At 44.7% G+C, this 23,902-nt stretch overlaps 1 protein-coding gene across 2 annotated transcripts in view; it reads left to right on the top strand.

Moving 5' to 3' along the window:
• Nucleotides 1-12,753, top strand: part of klhdc3l (kelch domain containing 3-like) — a 105,502-nt gene extending 92,749 nt beyond the window's left edge. The window contains exon 9 of one of the 2 annotated variants that reach the window (XM_089003463.1): nucleotides 11,827-12,753. In XM_089003463.1, the coding sequence (XP_088859589.1) occupies nucleotides 11,827-12,019 (193 nt within the window). In that variant the 3' untranslated portion in view covers nucleotides 12,020-12,753. Of the gene's footprint in view, nucleotides 1-10,021; nucleotides 11,789-11,826 lie in introns of those variants that run through there. The other variant, XM_089003467.1, reaches the window with a different exon arrangement.
• Nucleotides 12,754-23,902: the final 11,149 nt, after the last annotated feature.

The raw sequence follows: 23,902 nt of genomic DNA, 5'->3' as shown, positions 1-23,902 counted from the left end.
GACCCGCTACAGTTTGCCTACCAGCCCAGCATCGGTGTGGAAGATGCCATCATCTACCTCCTCCATACGGCGTTGCTGCACCTGGAGAATGCTGGGAGCACGGTGAGGATCACGTTCTTCGATTTCTCCAGTGCCTTCAACACCATCCAGCCAAATCTACTGGGGGACAAGCTGCGACATGCCGGAGTCGACCATCACCTCACATCCTGGATTACAGATTACCTCACAAACAGGCCACAGTATGTGAGGGTAAAGAACTGTGAGTCGGGCAGGCTTCTCTGCAGCACCAGAGCGCCGCAGGGGACAGTCCTGGCTCCATTCCTCTTCACCCTCTACACCTCGGACTTCAACTACAACACCCCAACCTGCCACCTTCAGAAGTTCTCTGACGACTCAGCTATTGTCGCCCTCATTACAGAGGGAGACGATAGGGAGTACAGGGGACTGACAAAGGACTTTGTGGACTGGTCCCAGCAGAATCACCTCCAGATCAACACAGGGAAAACCAAGGAGCTGGTGGTGGACTTCTGCAGGAAACAATCCTCACCTGCACCATTAAACATCCAGGGTTTGGACATTGAGAGGGTGACCTCCTACAAGTACCTGGGTGTTACTCTCAACAATAAACTGGACTGGACAACAAACACGGATGCCCTAATCAAAAAGGGTCAGAGTCGCCTCTTCCTACTCAGGAAACTGAGGTCTTTTGGAGTTCAGGGGTCACTCCTAAAGACTTTCTATGACTCTGTGGTGGCATCAGCCATCCACTATGGCATTGTCTGCTGGTCAGGCAGCATCACCACCCGGGACAGAAAAAGACTGGAGCGCTTTGTCAAGCGGGCCAGTTCTGTCGTGGGCTGCTCGCTGGACTCTCTGGAGGAGGTGGGCAACAGACGGACGCTAGCTAAACTAAAAGCTATGATGGACAGCCCCTCCCACCCCCTCCTGCCCACCCTGACAGCACTGGGTAGCTCCTTTAGCCAGAGACTATTACACCCGCGCTGCAAGAAGGAGAGGTAACGCCGCTCGTTCCTACCGACTGCTGTCAGGCTTCACAATTCTCAATGATCACATGTGAAAAAAGAAAAAAAAAACTGGACACTTGTAAATATGGGTTGTTGCAATATATCCAAATGCATTTCTTGATTCTGCACTATGTACAGTTTTTCTTATGGAACGGTTTTGCACATTTACATCTGCACAGTATACAGTTGACACTTTATTTGTTATGCTTCCCTTTTCAAATGCTGCTGTGGACTGCAAATTTCCCCATTGTGGGATGAATAAAGGTATTCTGATTCTGATTCTGGTCGCGCAGCAGCCTCTGTTCCTGTGGAGGGAACAAAGAGGACTGCAGCAGTACACATGCTCACTGGACCTCTCTCGTTGTAAACATTTCACACAACCATTTTGCCAACAAAGCGCCTGGATCTGATTCATTCTCTTGCCAGGGCACACCTTCCCATAATGGGAGGATGAAAGGTCTGCGATGCAAGATCTCAAACGGCGTTAAGCCGTTATTAGTGGGCGTTATTATCATATATATATATATATATATATATATATATATATATATATATATATATATATATATATATATATATATAACCACAAACAGACATTCAGGCCATGGTTTGCCTGTTGTCCCCAATCTTTTTTCTGAGTCGATTTTTTTATTGTACCATTCCTTCTTTCAACTAATCCTGCACTATGTGGATGATATGCACAGTGGTTCTTTAATGTAATACCTAAATGTTCGGAAATTTGGGCTATTACGTCATTAACAAAATGTGGCCCAGTATCACTCCAAATTATTCTTGGTATGCCATGTTCTGGAATAATATGTTTGCATAATGCTTTAGCAACGGATAATGCATCAGATTTCTTTGAAGGCACAATTTCCACCCATTTGGTGAATTAATCAATTCGCACCAAACAGTATTTATAAGAACCACTTGTGCTTAGTTCAATTAAATCCATGTGGACCACTTCAAAGGGGTGTGACCCCTGTGGAAATTTTCCTCTTTTTGGTCGCATATTACCCTGTGGATTATGTTTACAGCATATCAAACAACACCGACAAAGCTTTTATGCATATAAGTTCAAACATCTGCTTAAATGGAATACCTTTCCTGCTATAAACACCATCCCTTGTGTTGATACATGTGACCTACCATGGCTCAACCGAGCCACCACAGGAAACATGTTTCTCGGTAAACATGGTTTATTGTCTATTTTATACAGCCCATCAACTAGCATAGTACCATCAGCCAGCCACAGATCTTTTTCGGATTTTGTGGTTAACGCTTGCATATCCTTCAAAACTTGGGTGGGCACTAATTCACATGTCTCTTGATTTACTAGATTGAAAGCAGTCCGAGCAGCCCTTTTGGTGGCTGCATCTGCTCTACGTTACCCATGCTAATTCTGTTTTTAGCCCTCGTGTGTGCTGCACATTTGCATACAGCCACACTTTTTGGAAGGAGGATAGCTTTCAACAATCCTCTAAATAATTTCTGCATGTTCAACCGTCTTTCCGGTTGATGTAGTCATTCCCCCGGGCTGCAAAGCAGTGGAGTGTGGGAAACGCATATTTGCTGTGTGTAAAAATTGTCACTGTTTTTTTCCTTCTGCCCATTTACACGCTTTAGTCAATGCAACAATTTCTGCTGCTTGCGCTGAATACGTGTTTGATAATGAACCGTCAACAATAATTTCAACATCGGTTACAACAGCATAACCCAACCTGTTACCCCCTGCATCTGACCGAGATTCAGAGCCATCAACATACAGGTGGATGCTGTCAGGTAAAGGTGTGTCTTTCAAGTCTGATCTTTGGTTTGCAGTTCTCATTTATTCTGTCAACGCATGAATGTGGTTCTCCGTCAACAGGTAGAGGTACAAGTGTCGCCGGGTTAATGATATTGCACCTCTCAACGGTTATGTGTGGTTGTTTTAGCAACATTGTCATGATAGACAAATGTCGTGCTGGTGACAAGAAAGTCATTTTCGTGCCTGTAATCAATAAGTCAACCAAGTGTGGTACCATCAGCGTTGTGGGATGGAAAACTACAAGTTCAGCTGACGACTGAACTGCCAACGCTGCGGCACACACTGCTCTAACACACGCTGGAAGAGCTGCAGCCACTGGATCCAGTCTTTTAGAGTAAAATGCAACTGGTCTCAGCTTTTGTCCATGTTTTTGTAACAAGACTGAAGTCATGTATTTGTCTTTGCAGTCAACTGTTTGAACAAAAGGTTTGTCATAGTAAGGCAAGGCCAAAAAACTCGTATTGGCTATCAAATTTTTCAATTCTGTAAGGCTGTAATGCCCTCTTCAGTCCACTGTCTTTCAGTGACATTTCGTCTTGATATATGAGTGTCAATAATGGTTGAGTGACTTGTGCATAATGGGTTCTGCAATAATTACACAGACCCAAAAACGTCATCTGTTTTTTCGTCTTAGGTCGGGGAACGTGCAAAATTGCCTGTTTTCTTTTGGTTGTCAACTCTCGACCCTTTCTTGACAAAAGATGTCCTAGAAAAACAACTTATTTTTGGCAAAACTGTAACTTATCCAAAGAAGCTTTGTTACCTGTATTCGCTAAATATTGGAACAAAGCTATTGATACAGTCTTGTTTTCGTCTTCAGTCGGTGAAGCAATTAAGATGTTGTCAACGTACAAAAGAATCTGAGAAGTCTCAGGATGTTTAAAGTCAGCAATACAGGAACATATTTCCTGTGAAAAAAATTGTAGGGCTATCTGTAAACCCTTGTGGCAATCTTGTATATGTATATTTTTTTCCGTTAAATGTAAATCCAAACCAATGACGTTAATTTTTGTGCAAAGGAATGGAGAAAAAAACATTGCTCAAATGAATTACTGTAAACCATTTTTTGTCAGGTTTTAAACTGTCCAATAAAGTGTGTGGGGCTGGCACACACGGAGCACACAATTGTATGGATTTATTTATCTGTTGCAAAGCATGCACCATTCTGCAAACCTCAGATTCAACTTTTTTAACAGGAAATATCGGTGTATTACATTCACAAGTTGGGTCTTCAATCAAAATACCAGCCTTCACCATATCCCATATTACAGGAGTGATGCCAATAATAGCATCTTGTTTTAATCTCCACTCAAGACCATAGTGACCTTGTATGGAGTTAGTCCCTCATCTAAATTTTTTATTGGCTAAAAAATAGGTAACAATGTCACTTTCCCATCTGCTGATGCCACAGAAATTTGTTGTCGACTCGGAGTGACACCTGGAATGTTGTCTTTTAACACTGATCTGCAGGCACCATTATCGCAAAGAAATTTGACATCCTTTTTCCCAATTTTTAGCCAATAATAAGTTTTTTTGTTTTCTGGCAAGTCAAGGCAAATAAATTTGTCAAATCCAAGATTTCAACTAGTTTCATTGATCCCCATTTCCCACTGTCGGGACGGTTGTCATCAGTGTCGAAATGGGGTTCCGCACGTCAATCTAAACGTTTTGTGCTTTGTCCTTCACCATATCATGTATTGTATGGTGGAGGTCTGTAAGGTTTCCCATGTTTCCTTTGCGGTGTACTTTTCCTTTTGCAGTGTCGAGCAATATGCACTACACTGCCACAATTGTAGCACCGATCGTTGGGCGGCAAACGTCTCTTCATCCGATCTTGGTACAACACGTTCTCCATTATGTCACCCATGGCAGATGCCATCACATTGTTCCATCGGCGACCCTACACCATTTCCCCACTTTTTTTCTCACCACTTCTTGGGCATGTATAGCCCACTCCATGAGATCAACCAACCTTCCAGTCTGGTGATGGACATAATGTTTGCGAATGAAATCCCCAATTTACGGCGTCAAATTATGAAGAAATGTTTGCTTAAAGTGGTTAACAGATACGGAATCCTCATCAGCAGATTCAGGAATACAGCAGTGGGTCTTGAAAATATTCTCAAAGCCTCCTCTGAAAATATTTACATCTTCGCCAGGCTGTTGTCTATGTAGGGGGTTAGAAACGACCTCCGTTACTGTATGTTATTCGATTAGACTACCAAGTCAGGAGAGGGCGCTACGCGCCTGTGAATGGTACAGAGGAAGACGATGTAGGCTCAGCTCACGCATGCGCAGTTAGTCAGAAATGCCGCTGCGTGAAGCTGATTAACACGGTTGTCTCGTGTCGTCTTTACCTCGTCGTTCACAGTGCTACCTGCCTGTGACGCCTTTGGACCGACCCAGGTATCCCCTAGGCCTGAGGCCGGTTACAATTGTGGGTTCGTCCGGGATCCGTGCCGCTAGTGGGCAGAGTGGGAGCTGCTACGAAGAGAACCTGTGCCTAAAGCTTCAGGGAAGACTGTAGTGCTGTCCGTTCTCCAGAGAATAGAGGCTTCAGGGTCTAACGATGGCTCCCACAACTCCACGACGGGTATTGATTTTCAAGATCCAAAAGAGACTATTAGCCTTGAATGTCAATCGGCTACTAACTGTTGCCAGCGCAGTGGATGAGAGTGACACTGAGGACCTTGCGGCCCTTAGTGAACCACAACTGTTTGATGTGATTATTGACTACGTCAGAGGTGACTGATAGAGTGTTTTATGCACATTAGTAAACATATTATGTTATTTCATGTTTAGCTTAGTACACATTATGATTAGTGCACGTTTAATTTCAGTCTAATAGCATTATCAATCTTATTAGTTCAATAGTCGTTGCAAAGAAGCAACGGCTCCAACTACAATCTAAGACCCTCCCAACACTGAGTTGTCCGTAGCTGATTGGACAACAGATCGCTGCTGTGGACATTCAAAAACTTGTCGGAGCGGGAGCTCGTTCTCTTTGTTTCCTATCTTTGTCCGTGTGCTCATGTCTTCGCCTTACCTAGACGAGAAGTGCTTTTTCTGTCTCATTAGAATAAAGTAGTTTTTTGTTCACCATCTATCGTCGTTACTGATATTTTTATCACTGAACTTCTGACAAAACCGAACCAGGAAAGAAAGAAGAATTTAAACCGAACATTAATTGGCGCCAAAACCCGATGCCAGTCTGCCAGCCTAAGCGTTTGAGGAATGCCACCTGCTTGCCCATTCAACAAGGAGACGGGGAGTGTTCCCGGTGGTCTGCCCGTTAAAAAAAAATTGACGAGTGAGAGCGGAGGAAAGTAGTTCCTTCACTGGACTTGCCTCTTGACTGACGCAGAAAGCGCGGAAGAGCGCAGAAAAAGCTGTTTTTTCCCTCTTCGCTGAAGCCTGCTTGTGAAGTCCGCACGAGAGACGGAAAGAATATCACTCCTTTCCAGTGGCTGTGGGGTTCCTAACGTTCTGGCTGGAGGACAACACGGCTGTTTTTTCAAAAGTTCGCTAGGTAAGTAACGCGCTTGCTAGCAGCCATTATTTGAATGTATTGTGAGACTTCTCCTGGCCAGAGGTAGTCTTTTCCACTCGACCCATGTACCAACCGAAGTAACGCGATTTTCGTTAGGCGAGGTGGCCAAATGAGAATCCGTATACCGGCGGAGATAGTGCATATAGGTGTGCACGCGACATATTTGGTGTTTTTATAAGCCAAATGTGTCTGGTTTGGGTTCCACACGCCGACTTGTGATTCGGAAGTTTTCCAGCGAAAAAAAATTATCACAAGGTGGTGATAATCTAGAATTCAGTTTGTGTGAGGGCCGCTTTAATTCTGAAAAGCGGACGTTATAATAAGCAGCTGCTACGGTGCTGGGTCCTGGAAGGAAAATAAATAATACATTTTTAAAATGGTTTGTTCTATGCTAAAATAGTGACACAGAGAGGGTTCTTTGTCTCAGAAAAAAAAGGGTGGGGGCGAAGTCATTTGAGCCGTTAGTGCGTGCCACAGAGTGTGTGTGTGTGTGTGTGTGTGTGTGTGTGTGTGTGTGTGTGTGTGTGTGTGTGTGTGTGTGTGTGTGCGTGCGTGCGTAAGTGCATTCCTTGTGTGTGCGTGAACGCGCATCGTGACTGAGAATTGGCGCGAATCACGCCCTTTGTTCTTGGGTTTGAATCAACATCACGGAGTGTGCCTCTTTTCTGAGTGATAGTCACTGAAGGAATTTGTTTGTTGGAAAATTGAAAATGGGTTCTATATTTTCTAAAAAGACTCCAATTCATCGGGACGTCGAATTCATGTCCAAAAAATTTCCAGGAAGCGAATTTTATTGCTAGAAGTGGATGGACCATGGTGAATATTCTGGTGCTTTGCAAGTTCAGCCATTGGACGAGATTATGTTTCAGTTGAAGAGGCCTCTGCGGTTGGCAGATCTCTCCAAAAGATCCGTGATGAGAGTTTAGCTTGTGATAGATGACTTATACAAGCACGAATCAGAGAGCATGAATTGGAAGTGAAACGAATTAAAAAAGATGGCAGATCGGATGCAGTCATTGATCCAAACTGCAGAACACCCCCATAGGAGACCATGAGGAGGGGCTGTGGGCTTTCCCTAGGCGAGCGCCTCACACCCCCCTCCCCCCCCTCCTCCCCCTGCTCCTCCTCCTCCTTCTACTGTTCAACCCCTGTGGGGCGGGTAGCCCCCCCCCCCCCCTGTGATGACTCCAAATGTCTGTTGTATCCGCTTGAAGAATTGAATGAAATTAAAATGAATAATGAAAGTGATTGTGAAGCTTTTCCACTTGTTCAATTGGCTAATTCTTCAAGCATACAGGACTAAACCATCTTGGTGCGACAGTGATGTCTCTCAAGCATGCAAAGGACTAGGTGATTTTTTGTTGAGAATGTGGAAAGTTGGACTGAGAATTTTGAGGAATTGTGCGCGTCTTATCAGTTGAATGGACAAGAAACGCTGAAGGTTCTCAGGAGATGCTTGGGACATCATTGGAATCGGGTGAAAAGGTGTTATTCTGGGAAAACATCGACAGGAACAAAAATGACGTATGAGGAGGTGACAACCCAACGAAGATTGGTTTCTGAGAGCATCCGGAGATTATGGAAAAAATCCACCGAAGTAGGAAATTCAACATAAAAAAAAGAGAAAGAAAGAAAAAAAATGGGATATAAGTAAAAATATACTGAAATGACGCTTTCAGTGTGTTTTTCTGACACCCCAACTGTATTATTTTCTGACATGATGAGGATTCCATATATGTTGAGCAATTCAAGCAGATTGGAAAGAATGAAAAAGCTATGTCTTCAAAGATGGCCGCTGAAGAAGTACCTCCTGCCTTAGAAGGACAAAGAAGCTCATGTTCTTAAAATCGCCATTTCTGAGACAGAGAATTAACTGATGCAGTAGGCGGGGCGAGCTGTGGAATGGGGAATTTGAGCTTGGGAGTCAGAGGTCAGAGGGGTGGGGAGGATCTTCGCGCGGTGTCCACTCCACCACTTCCTCGAGAAGGCTGCCCTCTCTTGTTCCCCCACATTCACTCCCCCCCCCCCCCCCTTACTGCTTTATGTAGACCAGATGTGGGTCAGGATGAGAATAGATTGGAACATACGTCCCCTACTGGGGACACTCAGTCGTTACACCAATTTTTTTCCCACAAGAAATGTCTTCATGTATTGCTGACCTTAAAAAATTCGGTGACTTCTCAAATTCTATTATACATTGACAACATCTTAATTGCTTCACCGACTGAAGATGAGAACAAGACTGTGTCAATAGCTTTGTTCCAATATTTAGCGAATACAGGTAACAAAGCTTCTTTGGATAAATTACAGTTTTCCAAAAAGTTGAACTTCTAAAGAAAAAAGATGATGACATTTCTACAACCTGATTTGGATGACATACCTTTATCTGACATACCACACTGAAAGTATTGCTGATGGTTCGTTACCAAAAACATATTCAACACAAACAACAGAAATTGTTGCATTGACTGAAGCGTAAATGGATAGAAGGAAAGATTGTTGAACATACAGATTTAGTGAGAGGCTTATTGAAGGCTAGCCTCCTTCCAAAAAGTGTAGCTGTATGCAAATGTGCAGCGCACACGAGGGCTAAAGACAGAATTAGGTCAGGTAATGCTAGAGCAGATGCAGTCGCCAAGAAGGCTGCTCAGACTACTTTCAATTTGGTAAATCAAGAAATCCGTGAATTAGTGCCTACACAAGTTTTGAAGGACATGCAAGCGTTAGCTACAAAATCCGAAAAAGATTTGTGGCTTGCCGATGGTGCTAAGCTCATTGATGAGCTGTATAAAATAGACAACAAACCATGTTTACTGAAAAACATGTTCCCTATGGTGGCTCGATTGAGCCATGGTAGTTCACATGTATCAACAGCGGGCATGGTGTTTATAGCAGGGATAGTATTCCATTTAAGCAGAGGTTTCAATTCGTATGCAAAAAACTTTTGTCGGAATTGTTTGATTTGCTGTAAACACAATCCACAAGGTAACATGCGACCAAAAAGAGGAACATTTCCACAGGGGTCACACCCCTTTGAAGTGGTCCACATGGATTTCATTGAACTAAGCACAAGTAATTCTTATGAATACTGTTTGGTGTTAATTGATTCATTCACCAGATGGGGGAAATTGTGCCTTCAAAGAAATCCGATACATTATCCCTTGCAAAAGCGTTATGCAAACATATTATTCCAGAACATGGGATACCAAGAATAATTTGGAGTGATAATGGTCATTAACATTTTGTTAATGACGTAATAACCAAAATTTCTGAACATTTAGGTATGAAATTAAAGAACCACTGTGCACATCATCCACAGAGTGCAAGATTAGTTGAAAGAACGAATGGTACGATAAAAAATCGACTCAGAAAAACGATGGAGGCAACAGTCAAATTATGGCCTGAACGTCTATTTCTGATTAAATATATATATATATGAAAATAATTCCCACTAATAATGGCTTAACGCCTTCTGAGATATTGCAATGGAAGACCATTCTTCCTCCCATTATGGGAAGGTGAACTTTGGGGAAAAGAATGAATCAGATCCAAGCATTTTGTTGGCAAAATTGTGTAAAATTTTTACAACAAAGAGGTCCACAGCACGTGTACTGCCGCAGTCCTGTGTTCCCTTCACAGGAACAGAGACTGCTGCTGGGCCCCGGAGGCAGGGCGCTGATCAAGGTCTGCACCAAAGTCGGAGGGGCCATTCACCGTGCTGATAACAACGCCAACTGCCATCAAGATTGCCGAAAGAACCACCTGGGTGCATCAAAGCCACTGCAAGATCGCTCACCAACCAGATCCTGAGCAGGTGGAAGAGAGACGGAGCCAAACTACTCAATAGCCATGGGTTTGGTCCACATCATCTTGCTGTATGAATTTGTGAAGGCAATCCAGATGACGCACATAAAACCTCCCATTCCATCAGTCTGCGAAATTCCACTAATACATCCAACAAATTCAGAAAAGTGCCCTAGCATGGCACATCCTGTAGCCTGCTTGCCACTACAAGATGCAGGAATCATCTCATTTCCCCTTAACATCCTCATGAACGAAGCACGACAAAATGGAAGTGATTATCCTCATGGTTTTTGGTACGCTCGTATCAAGTCAGGGAAGACATGGACCACTGGTTGGGACTCCGGTGTGGTCCATTCTGAGCTCAAAACATAATGGGTTCAAAATAGCTGTGCCCAAGAAGCAAAACAATTTGTCAGAAAGATAACTCGAGGGAACTGGTTAGGAACTGGAACTGGCACAATGACAGATATCCAACTCGTTATCGTAACCCACAAGGTTGCAAAATGCATGGACTTGAGACTCTGTCCTGATTTTCATGAACATCACATTGGTTTTCCCGTAACTATATACATGATGTCATCTGTGACATCACCAGTCGTAACATCGCCTTTCCAGAGCAAACCACACATCAAACTGACAGCCTGGATGGAAACACCTGACAAAAAAGCCCAAAATTCAGGTGTCATGGACGCATTATATCAACCGTTTGCAGGAGAAAAACATGACTGGAATCCATTGTTATCAAACACGTGGTATCGTTATGCTACACTAATTGCTAAACAAAATAGGAAAAGTAATTGCTTCGTTTGTTCCAAAATGCCACATTCGGTGATGCAACAGAGAGTGCATTCAAAGGTATTTGGAGATAAAATGGCTGGAGCTGCATATATGTTAATATCTTCGCATAAACCTGATCAACATTTTCCAGTTCTTCGCAATGCTTCCAGAGGAGAGATTGTTCCAAGTTTAGATACCATTCTGGAAACTGAAAATCAGGTTATGACCGAGAGCGGATTGCGATTACCAGTATGTGTTTCAATATACGGTACAGGTCAAAACTTAGGTTTTATAGATGAGGATAAATGTTTATATGTGCTACCGTTAAACACCAATGTCACCATCTTACCCGTATCTTCACATCTTTGGTGGTTATGTGGTTGGAAAGTATATTCTTTTATTCCTCCGAGAGCCTACGGTATGTGCGCACCTGTTACTGTAACTGACAATACTTTCATCGTTACCAGTCGTCCAGCGCACCATCATGTGAAAAGAAGAGTGTCGTTTAAGCCCCATGATTCAATCTGGGGAACTGATGTTCCAGAACAATTCAAACACCATAGCACGGGAAGTAAGGTAATGTTAGCTCTTTTTCCACAAATTGGAGTGGCTAAAAACATGCTACGAATTGAAACAATTGACTACAGGTTTCAAGTGTTTTTAAACACCAGTTTGGAAGTAGATGAAATGCAAAACACTGAAATTGCAGCAATTAGACAAATGGTGCTGCAAAATAGAATGGTTTTGGACCTTTTGACGGCCCCACAAGGGGGCGTCTGTGCTATGGTGGGTGACACTTGTTGTACGTACATACCCGAAGAAGCGAATTCCATAAACATGACTGATGCTTTGTCTGTTGTCAGGAATCTCAGAGACGCCATGGCCAGAGATCGACGGACTGATCACCCGTGGATCTTTGACGGGCTCTTTGGGGGCTCTTGGTATCGGACTTTGCTCAGTGTTTATCCCTTTCGCAATTGTGATTGTATTTATTTTCTTAGTCATTGGTTGTATTATTCCATGCTTAAGAGCAATGCTAATGAATATGATAACTAATTCTCAGGTGAATTACGCAAAGGTTTTGTATCAACAAATGCGTGAAGGGGACCCTGTGTTGTAGCTAGGAATAGTACACCATGGCCAGAGTGTGGTTGCTCCAACAAACAAAAGCAAAAAAAAGAAACGGAGAGCCGAGAAGGAGTTTTCCTCATTAAAATTTAAAAACCCTCAAAAATGGGGAGGTTGCATATCACAGCAGAAAAGTTGTGATAGAGGTTTTTCGCCTTCTCCATGGTGTTAGTTAAATAATATTAGATAGGATAGATTAGATTAGATGAGTAAAGCAAGAATAAAGAATGGTTCCCTGTGCAGTTAGTATGACGTGCATGCATGAAAACTTTTGGAAATGTATGAACTGATGTTTAAATGTACAACAGGAGGGAATGATAGAGTGTTTTATTCACATTAGTAAACATATTATGTTATTTCATGTATAGCTTAGTACACATTATGATTAGTGCACGTTTAATTTCAGTCTAATAGCATTATCAATCTTATTAGTTCAATAGTCGTTGCAAAGAAGCAACGGCTCCAACTACAATCTAAGACCCTCCCAACACTGAGTTGTCCGTAGCTGATTGGACAACAGATCGCTGCTGTGGACATTCAAAAACTTGTCAGAGCGGGAGCTCGTTCTCTTTGTTTCCTATCTTTGTCCGTGTGCTCATGTCTTCGCCTTACCTAGACGAGAAGTGTTTTTTCTGTCTCATTAGAATAAAGTAGTTTTTTGTTCACCATCTATCGTCGTTACTGATATTTTTATCACTGAACTTCTGACCGAACCAGGAAAGAGAAGAATTTAAACCGAACAGTGACAAATTAAGACACATAGAAGATGAAGGCGTGTCTCAACTCCTTCACGTCGATGACATGATCAGCGAGCTCTTAGATGCCCCGGAGGAACCTACTGGGGAAGGAGTTGACCTGAGAGGAGGAGTTGAGGTCACACCTCTTCCACCGAGAGACATCCCCACACCGGTCAGTAACGACACCACTCCATCGCCATTCAGGATCATCGCCAATGGTGCTCCTCCTGAACATGCCAGCTTATCCTCCGGTATGGGGGAGCAGGTGGTGAAGTACACGGATGTAGCTGCTCTGTTTCCACGGAGGGAGTTCAAAATTTATGGTGGTCAGATTTCTGACACCGGGTCTGAACTGTCATACCGTAGCCTGTGTAGACAAATGGATGAGAGACTACAAGAAGGGTTTAGCGAGTCTGAGGTTATCCGCACCGTGTTGAAGATAACTAAACCTGGGACATTCCGAGACATGCTAAGTGATACAGAGGGTCTTACAATGTCACAGTTAAAAACAATTTTACGATCACATATCAGAGATAAGAGCAGCTCTGAGCTCTTCAACGAGCTCAGTACCGCTCAGCAGCGAGACAATTTTTATATAGACTGATGGGTTTGAAGCAGATAATTATGCTTGTGTCACAACAACCAGGTGCAGATTTTGGTTACGATCAAAAACTTGTCCAAGGTACATTCCTGCACACACTCTATCAAGGGCTAAATGAGAAGAATTATCATGTCAGATGTGATCTCAAATCATTCCTTACCGATTTACAGGTTTGTGATGATGTCCTGTTAGAACAACTTACAAAGTCCACAAGTGAAGAGGCTGAGAGAGTGAAACGCCTCGGTACTGTGACTAAAAATAGATCTGTGAATGTCCATGCTGCTCAAACTAATCAAAAATGACCAGATTAACCAGACCAAAGTTGACTCTGAATTACAGGCTAACCGTGCTGCCATTCTCGAGCTGACTGCACAAGTGACCGCACTGACCAAACACTTTGTCCAAGTTGTTAAACCTACAGAATCGGCGCCTCAGGTAGATCCATGTCCGTCCCTGACTCGATCCTCGACACGACCCCAGACACCAACGAATGAGACTAGGTGCAGGTGTCAGGCCTGTGTGTGAAAGAACATTAAGAGCTGCCCTCACTATTTCATTTGTGGTCAGGAAGGACATAGAGCTGTGGGCACCGGGAAACGGGGGAAGGTCACTGGAGTGAGGCTTCCAGCGATCAATGCCAATGACAAGCCTCCAGTACAAATCAACTCGGTTGAACCAGTAACATCCATAAGTCTGATGACGCAGTGTCAGTCAACATCAAAAAAACGTCTAGCACAACTAATTGGCAAACGATGTATGGTCTCATGTGCACTCAATGAGGTCCCACTCCAAATGCTGCTTGACTCACGGTCTCAAGTGACCGTGGTGAGTAGGGCGTGGGTAGAGGAAGCACTGTCCAACGTAACCATTCAGCCACTTTCATCCCTATTCCCGGATCAACCGTTTGAGGTATCTGCAGCGAATGGCACAGCGGTTCCTATTGATGGATGGGCTAATGTTGGGTTGCAGATACGGAGTGGAAACCATGGACATGCTGACATACAAGTTCCCATACAAATCAGTACAAGTTGTGTTAACTGTCTTCTCGTAGGAAGCAATGTGATTGCAGAAATGATCAAAGAGTTGTGTGTGTTGGGAAGAAGGGACTCAATATTCCTGCGGGCAAGATATGGGAGGTGAAGTGCAGAGTCAGAGCATGGCCCTAGTGGGAAACATAGCTATTTGAGCCAGTATAGGGAACAACTGCCCTGAGGGGCGAGAGCCGTTCTCTTCGTTAGTACATGTACCCAGTGGACTGACAAAAATTGTAAAAATTCCTATTCAGAATGTTAGTAAACATGACATTCATCTTTCACAGAGAACTATTCTGGGCTCAATTGAGGAAGTTACTGGGGTCATGCCCTTTAAGGAGTGATCCGACAATCCAAAGCCGCTAAACAGTCCCACCGTTAAAATCTGCTCGGCTCTGACCACAGACAAGTGGCATCCTCCGGTTGACTTGTCACATCTCAAAGAGGAAGAACAGGGGATTGCCAGAGACATGTTGTATGAAGAGTCAGATGTCTTTGTTTGCTGATATAGGTTGCATTCCAAACCTGCAACTCAAGATCCAACTCACTGACAACACGCCGGTGCAAAAGCGTTACAATGCCATTCCAAACTCCTTTACCAAGAGGTCAAAGACTATGTGCAAAACCTACTTCACCATGGTTAGATAAGAAAATCCACTTCAGCGTACTCATCTCCTGTCGTCTGTGTTAGAAAAAAAAGATAAAAGCTTTCAACTGTGCGTTGACTTTAGGGAGTTAAATCGCAAAACTGTCCCCGATCGTCACCCACTCCCACGCATTCAAAATCTGCTAGATAACCTGGGGGGCTACTCTTGGTTCTCAATACTCGACCAAAGCAGCGCTTACCACCAGGGCTTTGTTGATGACAGTTCCAGGCATCTAATGGCTTTCACCCCTTGGGGGCTGTACGAGTCGCTCCGCCTGTTGTCAGGAATCTCAGAGACGCCATGGCCAGAGATCGACGGACTGATCACCCGTGGATCTTTGACGGGCTCTTTGGGGGCTCTTGGTATCGGACTTTGCTCAGTGTTTATCCCTTTCGCAATTGTGATTGTATTTATTTTCTTAGTCATTGGTTGTATTATTCCATGCTTAAGAGCAATGCTAATGAATATGATAACTAATTCTCAGGTGAATTACGCAAAGGTTTTGTATCAACAAATGCGTGAAGGGGACCCTGTGTTGTAGCTAGGAATAGTACACCATGGCCAGAGTGTGGTTGCTCCAACAAACAAAAGCAAAAAAAAGAAACGGAGAGCCGAGAAGGAGTTTTCCTCATTAAAATTTAAAAACCCTCAAAAATGGGGAGGTTGCATATCACAGCAGAAAAGTTGTGATAGAGGTTTTTCGCCTTCTCCATGGTGTTAGTTAAATAATATTAGATAGGATAGATTAGATTAGATGAGTAAAGCAAGAATAAAGAATGGTTCCCTGTGCAGTTAGTATGACGTGCATGCATGAAAACTTTTGGAAATGTATGAACTGATGTTTAAATGTACAACAGGAGGGAATGATAGAGTGTTTTATTCACATTAGTAAACATATTATGTTATTTCATGTATAGCTTAGTACACATTATGATTAGTGCACGTTTAATTTCAGTCTAATAGCATTATCAATCTTATTAGTTCAATAGTCGTTGCAAAGAAGCAACGGCTCCAACTACAATCTAAGACCCTCCCAACACTGAGTTGTCCGTAGCTGATTGGACAACAGATCGCTGCTGTGGACATTCAAAAACTTGTCAGAGCGGGAGCTCGTTCTCTTTGTTTCCTATCTTTGTCCGTGTGCTCATGTCTTCGCCTTACCTAGACGAGAAGTGTTTTTTCTGTCTCATTAGAATAAAGTAGTTTTTTGTTCACCATCTATCGTCGTTACTGATATTTTTATCACTGAACTTCTGACAAAACCGAACCAGGAAAGAGAAGAATTTAAACCGAACAGTGACAAATTAAGACACATAGAAGATGAAGGCGTGTCTCAACTCCTTCACGTCGATGACATGATCAGCGAGCTCTTAGATGCCCCGGAGGAACCTACTGGGGAAGGAGTTGACCTGAGAGGAGGAGTTGAGGTCACACCTCTTCCACCGAGAGACATCCCCACACCGGTCAGTAACGACACCACTCCATCGCCATTCAGGATCATCGCCAATGGTGCTCCTCCTGAACATGCCAGCTTATCCTCCGGTATGGGGGAGCAGGTGGTGAAGTACACGGATGTAGCTGCTCTGTTTCCACGGAGGGAGTTCAAAATTTATGGTGGTCAGATTTCTGACACCGGGTCTGAACTGTCATACCGTAGCCTGTGTAGACAAATGGATGAGAGACTACAAGAAGGGTTTAGCGAGTCTGAGGTTATCCGCACCGTGTTGAAGATAACTAAACCTGGGACATTCCGAGACATGCTAAGTGATACAGAGGGTCTTACAATGTCACAGTTAAAAACAATTTTACGATCACATATCAGAGATAAGAGCAGCTCTGAGCTCTTCAACGAGCTCAGTACCGCTCAGCAGCGAGACAATTTTTATATAGACTGATGGGTTTGAAGCAGATAATTATGCTTGTGTCACAACAACCAGGTGCAGATTTTGGTTACGATCAAAAACTTGTCCAAGGTACATTCCTGCACACACTCTATCAAGGGCTAAATGAGAAGAATTATCATGTCAGATGTGATCTCAAATCATTCCTTACCGATTTACAGGTTTGTGATGATGTCCTGTTAGAACAACTTACAAAGTCCACAAGTGAAGAGGCTGAGAGAGTGAAACGCCTCGGTACTGTGACTAAAAATAGATCTGTGAATGTCCATGCTGCTCAAACTAATCAAAAATGACCAGATTAACCAGACCAAAGTTGACTCTGAATTACAGGCTAACCGTGCTGCCATTCTCGAGCTGACTGCACAAGTGACCGCACTGACCAAACACTTTGTCCAAGTTGTTAAACCTACAGAATCGGCGCCTCAGGTAGATCCATGTCCGTCCCTGACTCGATCCTCGACACGACCCCAGACACCAACGAATGAGACTAGGTGCAGGTGTCAGGCCTGTGTGTGAAAGAACATTAAGAGCTGCCCTCACTATTTCATTTGTGGTCAGGAAGGACATAGAGCTGTGGGCACCGGGAAACGGGGGAAGGTCACTGGAGTGAGGCTTCCAGCGATCAATGCCAATGACAAGCCTCCAGTACAAATCAACTCGGTTGAACCAGTAACATCCATAAGTCTGATGACGCAGTGTCAGTCAACATCAAAAAAACGTCTAGCACAACTAATTGGCAAACGATGTATGGTCTCATGTGCACTCAATGAGGTCCCACTCCAAATGCTGCTTGACTCACGGTCTCAAGTGACCGTGGTGAGTAGGGCGTGGGTAGAGGAAGCACTGTCCAACGTAACCATTCAGCCACTTTCATCCCTATTCCCGGATCAACCGTTTGAGGTATCTGCAGCGAATGGCACAGCGGTTCCTATTGATGGATGGGCTAATGTTGGGTTGCAGATACGGAGTGGAAACCATGGACATGCTGACATACAAGTTCCCATACAAATCAGTACAAGTTGTGTTAACTGTCTTCTCGTAGGAAGCAATGTGATTGCAGAAATGATCAAAGAGTTGTGTGTGTTGGGAAGAAGGGACTCAATATTCCTGCGGGCAAGATATGGGAGGTGAAGTGCAGAGTCAGAGCATGGCCCTAGTGGGAAACATAGCTATTTGAGCCAGTATAGGGAACAACTGCCCTGAGGGGCGAGAGCCGTTCTCTTCGTTAGTACATGTACCCAGTGGACTGACAAAAATTGTAAAAATTCCTATTCAGAATGTTAGTAAACATGACATTCATCTTTCACAGAGAACTATTCTGGGCTCAATTGAGGAAGTTACTGGGGTCATGCCCTTTAAGGAGTGATCCGACAATCCAAAGCCGCTAAACAGTCCCACCGTTAAAATCTGCTCGGCTCTGACCACAGACAAGTGGCATCCTCCGGTTGACTTGTCACATCTCAAAGAGGAAGAACAGGGGATTGCCAGAGACATGTTGTATGAAGAGTCAGATGTCTTTGTTTGCTGATATAGGTTGCATTCCAAACCTGCAACTCAAGATCCAACTCACTGACAACACGCCGGTGCAAAAGCGTTACAATGCCATTCCAAACTCCTTTACCAAGAGGTCAAAGACTATGTGCAAAACCTACTTCACCATGGTTAGATAAGAAAATCCACTTCAGCGTACTCATCTCCTGTCGTCTGTGTTAGAAAAAAAAGATAAAAGCTTTCAACTGTGCGTTGACTTTAGGGAGTTAAATCGCAAAACTGTCCCCGATCGTCACCCACTCCCACGCATTCAAAATCTGCTAGATAACCTGGGGGGCTACTCTTGGTTCTCAATACTCGACCAAAGCAGCGCTTACCACCAGGGCTTTGTTGATGACAGTTCCAGGCATCTAATGGCTTTCAGCACCCCTTGGGGCTGTACGAGTCGCTCCGCCTCCAATTTGGCCTAACTAATGCGCCAGCAGCCTTTCAAAGATGTATGGAGGACGTTCTTGATGGCCTGAGGGACAAATGCTGCTCTCCTTATCTGGATGACGTGCTCTGCTTTTCAAAGTCATTTCATGAACACGTAGAGGACCTGAGGAAAGTGCTTCACCGCCTGCGGGAGCATGGCATAAAGCTACGTCCGAATAAATGTGAACTGTTCAGACGACAAGTGAGGTACTTGGGTCGTCTTGTGTCAAGTGATGGTCTCCGCATAGACCCTAAAGACCTGGTAGCCGTTTTGCAGTTAAAAGAGAGAGAACCACGCAATGTGGGGGAAGTCAGAGCTCTATTGGGGTTCTTGGGCTACTATAGATCCTTTGTACAGCTGTACAAGACATGAGTCCACTGGCTATTCACCGTTCTTCCTCCTCTATGGAAGGTCTCCCCGGTTGCCCATCGACTTAGTTTTTGGTCTGACAGCTGACGAAGAAGTAAAAAGCCGACAGGAATATGCAAGTAAGTGGGCCTGTCGAATGCAAGATGCTTACAGAATTGTCTCAGTCAAAAGAGCTCTGAAAAGAGGAAGAAATACTATGACTGGTGGTGTTAAAGGCATTGCACTCCAGCCAGGGGATTTTGTACTTGTCAGGAACCTATCTGAGAGAGGTGGACCTGGCAAGCTCCGGGCTTACCGGGAGGAAAAAGTCCACAGGGTCACTGAAAGAGTGGGAGATGGACCAGTGTACAAGGTTCGGGCAGAAAACGGAGACAAAACTACCCGTGTGTTGCAACGTAATCTCCTACTGTCTGTCAATGATTTGCCAGTTGAACAGCCCCGTAGGGTGAAAAATAAACAGAAAAAAACAGCTAGACAGACAGGCTTATAGCAGGGAAGCAGTTGGGCGGGACTCTGGATATTCAGATGAAGAGGAGGGATGTTCATACAATCTCCGACGGTTACCTGTGTATACAAGGAAGACAGTCAGTCATCAGGCGTCTCAACCTGAACCGCACAATTTCAGAACTGTGGCATCAGAATTCCACCCCCAGCCACAAACTACGGGACCAGAGGATGTGCAGCAGCTAGAGGAAGCTTTTCCATTGATCGTACCAGCATCATTACCTGAGCCCGGTTACATCTACATTGTTGAATCATGCCAAAGTTTGGTGATTTTTTTTCCACAATTTCCTGAGGTTCTCACACACCATCCTGCGTTGGCTGTCACCTCCTCATACGTCATGTTTGATCCCGTTGAAGTCTTAACAGTATAACACCCTTTCACCCGATTCCAATGATGCCCCAGACATCTCCTGAGAACATTGAGTGTTTCTTGCCCATTCAGCTGATAAGAATCACACAACTCCTCAAAATTCTCAGTCCAGTTTTCCGCATTCCCAACAAAATCACCTAATCCTTTGCACACTTCAGCTACATCACTGTCACACCAAGGCCGATAAACCAAAATAGTTTGGTCATGCAGGCCTGAAGCATTCGGATTAGCCACTAGGACAAGCAGAAAAACTTCACAATCGCTTTCATCATTCATCTTAATATTATGCAATTGTTAAAGCGGATATAATTGTTCAGAACAATTTGCTTTGCTCCTCGTATGCGAGGAAACACAATCACTGTCACAAGCAATCTGATCTACAAAGTCAGGTTGTAATGACCGTATCCCACCAGAGGGGGTCATGAGCGCTTCATGCTTCTGGTCTGTCCAAGTCACAGTTGGAGTCACCACCGGGGGGGGGGCTACTCGCTCCCTCGGGGTGAAGCAATTGGCTTCCTCCCTCTTCACAGAAGCGAAGGAGGGGGAAATGGAGGAGGAGACGGGAGGGAGGTTTAGCTGTCTGTTCACCCCAGGCTTTGCGCTCAGGGCAGCACACAGCCCCTCCCCCTGGCCTCCCATGGGGGCTTTCTGCAGCTTGAAACAATGGCTGCTTTTCATTCGCCATGAGCCTCTTTTTTTACTGGGACGTGCAACAGATGACGCAACAGTTTCATCGTCAGAGCTCACTTTCGAAGTCATCGCAACCATAGCATTCTCCTCTTTTTTAATCCGGTTTACCTCTGGCTCATTTTCTCTAATCCGTGTTTGTGTAAACCAGGTTTGACAAGCCAAAATCTCAGCACAAATCTTTTGTAGAGACTTGCTAACTGCAGATGCCTCCTGGAACTTCAAACAAAACATAATCTCTTTCAATGGCTGAAGCACCAGAAAATTCACCACGCTGCATCCACTTCCTACAGTAAAGCTCACATCCTGGGAACTTTTAGTCATGAATTCAATATCCCGGTGAATTGGAGCTTTTTTAGAAAAGATTGCACCCATTTTTTCTTTAATTCCGCAGTTCACCAACAAATTGTTCCTGTTAACTCTTTTCCAGTAAGGCACACAGTGTTAACTCAAACACAAAGAAGACACCCACTGTGTCAAGTCTCCAGCCATGAAATGCGCTCACGCACTCACACGCACACACGCACACACTCACACACTCACTAGCAGCTCAAATGGCTCCTCGCCCCCACCTTCCTTTGTTCAAGATCTTTGTGAGACAAAGAAACGTATATTTCACCATTTCAGCACAGATCAACCAATCTGATTGTATTAATATCACAGAGAATCCATGATCAATTGCAGCTGCATTTAAACACATAAACCCCTGGATCAAAATTAAATATATATATATATATTCAATATTTCCACCAGTCGTCACACAGAGATAAATTCCAGGAGTTCACCCCTTGTGACGAATCTCTCACTGGAAATTCTGGACTTATATTCCTTTAGCCGGCGTGTGGCATCAGACGTAGCGATCCGTAAAGGCGTCGCTACGTAAAGTACGTCATACGCATGGGCCCGAATTTAAGGGGATCCGCCGTGATCAGAATCATCAGAAACAGAATCAGAATCAGATGATTTTAGCTCATAAATTCGAGTACCAGCCCTGGATACGTGGATTAAACGTGAATAGAAGACCTGTCCATAAAGGATCCCACAATACATTCAACAAATACTTGCGTGCTGGCGCTCACCCACCTTGAAAAAAAACTCTCGAACTCAGCCATGTAGTCAGTTAGAATGATGAGGAGTTCCACCATGCCAACTCTTCTGTCGGCTCTCGTTTCTCAGTCAACAATCAGGTGTCGCCGAGAGGGAACGACCCCCTCTTGGGGAGAATTCACAAGCAGACGCCGCCAGGAGCAGAAAGCTGCCGTCTCTCATCAACTGAGGCACGCAGGCGAGCACCCCTCAACCACACCAATTTATGTTGGAGTCTAATTCATGTTTCTCTTCTGGTTCAGAGTTCAACTGAGTTATATGATGAAATACCAGCGGAGACGATAGATGGTGAACAGAAAAGACTACTTTATTCTCGTAAAACAAAAGGAGCACATCTCTCGTCGGTGCGGGAAGCCAAGAGAACAAAGCCCGCCTCCTCCAACTAGTTTAAACTCACACAGCAGCGATCTGTTGTCCAATCAGCTACGGACAAGTGTTGGGAGAACATTAGACTGAAAGTTGATACTTGTTACACTCTGCATACGCGACTAGTTAACTAATAAGCTACATACATACATACATACATATAGACTAAACTAATCATGCAATAATATAGTATGTACTAAACTATACATGAAATAACATGATGTTTACAGATGTGTATAAAAACTCTCTATCAGTGACAACAGACATTCAGCACGTGGCCGGCAAATGTCACCCTGTGGCCGATTGCTTGTCACGCGCGATTGTGTTTCCAGTCCAGTTTGGGGTGGATTCTTCAGAGATGGCCACCGCCCAATCTGAGGATCCGGACATCCACGAACTCAAAGCAGCAGGCACAGCCCTGAAACTTGAGGAGGTGGCACTGTGTGAAGGGAGTCCCGCTCTGCTCTGCAATGTGTCTACGGGTCGCACTCGTCCCGTGGTTCCACAGGAGTGGTGTCGGCGAATTTTTGATTCAATTCATTCCCTCTCACACCCTGGCATCCGGGCATCAGTCAAACTACGTGGGGCCAAGTTTGTCTAGCCCGGGTTACGAAAGGATGTCAGGAAGTGGGCAGCTGCATGCGTGGCATGTCAGCGCACCAAAGTCCACAGGCACACCAGGGAAAACCTGGAAACTTTCCCGATTTCCGGCCAGGAGATTTAACCACGTCCATGTGGACCTGGTCGGGCCCCTCCCTCCTTCGCAGGTTTGTACACATCTCACGATGGTCGATCAGACCACTAGATGGCTGGAAGCAGTCCCCCTGTTCTCCACGACCTTGGCAGATATCGCCCACGCATTTCTGTCGACCTGGGTCACATGTTTCTGCACGCCATCTGATATCACTTCGGACAGAGGCTCCAAATATGTGTCCGGGCTCTGGTCAGCCGTGGCACAGGGTGTGCAGGTACACCGCACTATGGCCTACCCCCCGCAGGCTAACGGGATGTGTGAACGTTTCCACCGGTCACTTAAAGCCGCGCTACGGGCCGCACTATGAGACGGTAACTGGGTCGACCGGCTTCCGTGAGTCTTGCTCGAGTTACGTTCGGCCCCAAAGGAAGACCTTAACGCCGCTCCGGCAGAGTTAGTACCCGGTCAGCCACTCCGTGTCCCTGGTGAATTTCTGCCTGAAGCTTTGGGTGCACCTTCTTTCCCCCTTTAGCCAGGGGAGCCCCGGACTCCAGCACCATTTCACCACGGCGTCCCCAAAATATTTGTTCCGTCTGCTCTTAGGTCAGCCCAGTTTGTTTTTGTGTGTCACGATGCACACCGCTCTCCCCTCTGGCTGCCGTACGATGGCCCGTTTAGAGTGCTCGAACACGGCGAAAAGAGTTTTGTGCTCGATATGCGTGGGCGAAGGGAGGGCATTTCAATTGCCAGACTCAAACCGGCTTATTTAGTTGCAGGCGAGGATGTTTCGCCGGCCCAGGTCCCACGTCGCGGACGCCCTCCAAAACCTCC

Source organism: Hippocampus bargibanti, linkage group LG08 (assembly GCF_051943395.1).
Source record: "Hippocampus bargibanti isolate YZ-2025 linkage group LG08, ASM5194339v1, whole genome shotgun sequence".
Taxonomy (NCBI): domain Eukaryota; kingdom Metazoa; phylum Chordata; class Actinopteri; order Syngnathiformes; family Syngnathidae; genus Hippocampus; species Hippocampus bargibanti.
Note: the sequence above shows the minus strand (reverse complement) of the source record. Positions and strands in the feature narration are given on the sequence as shown.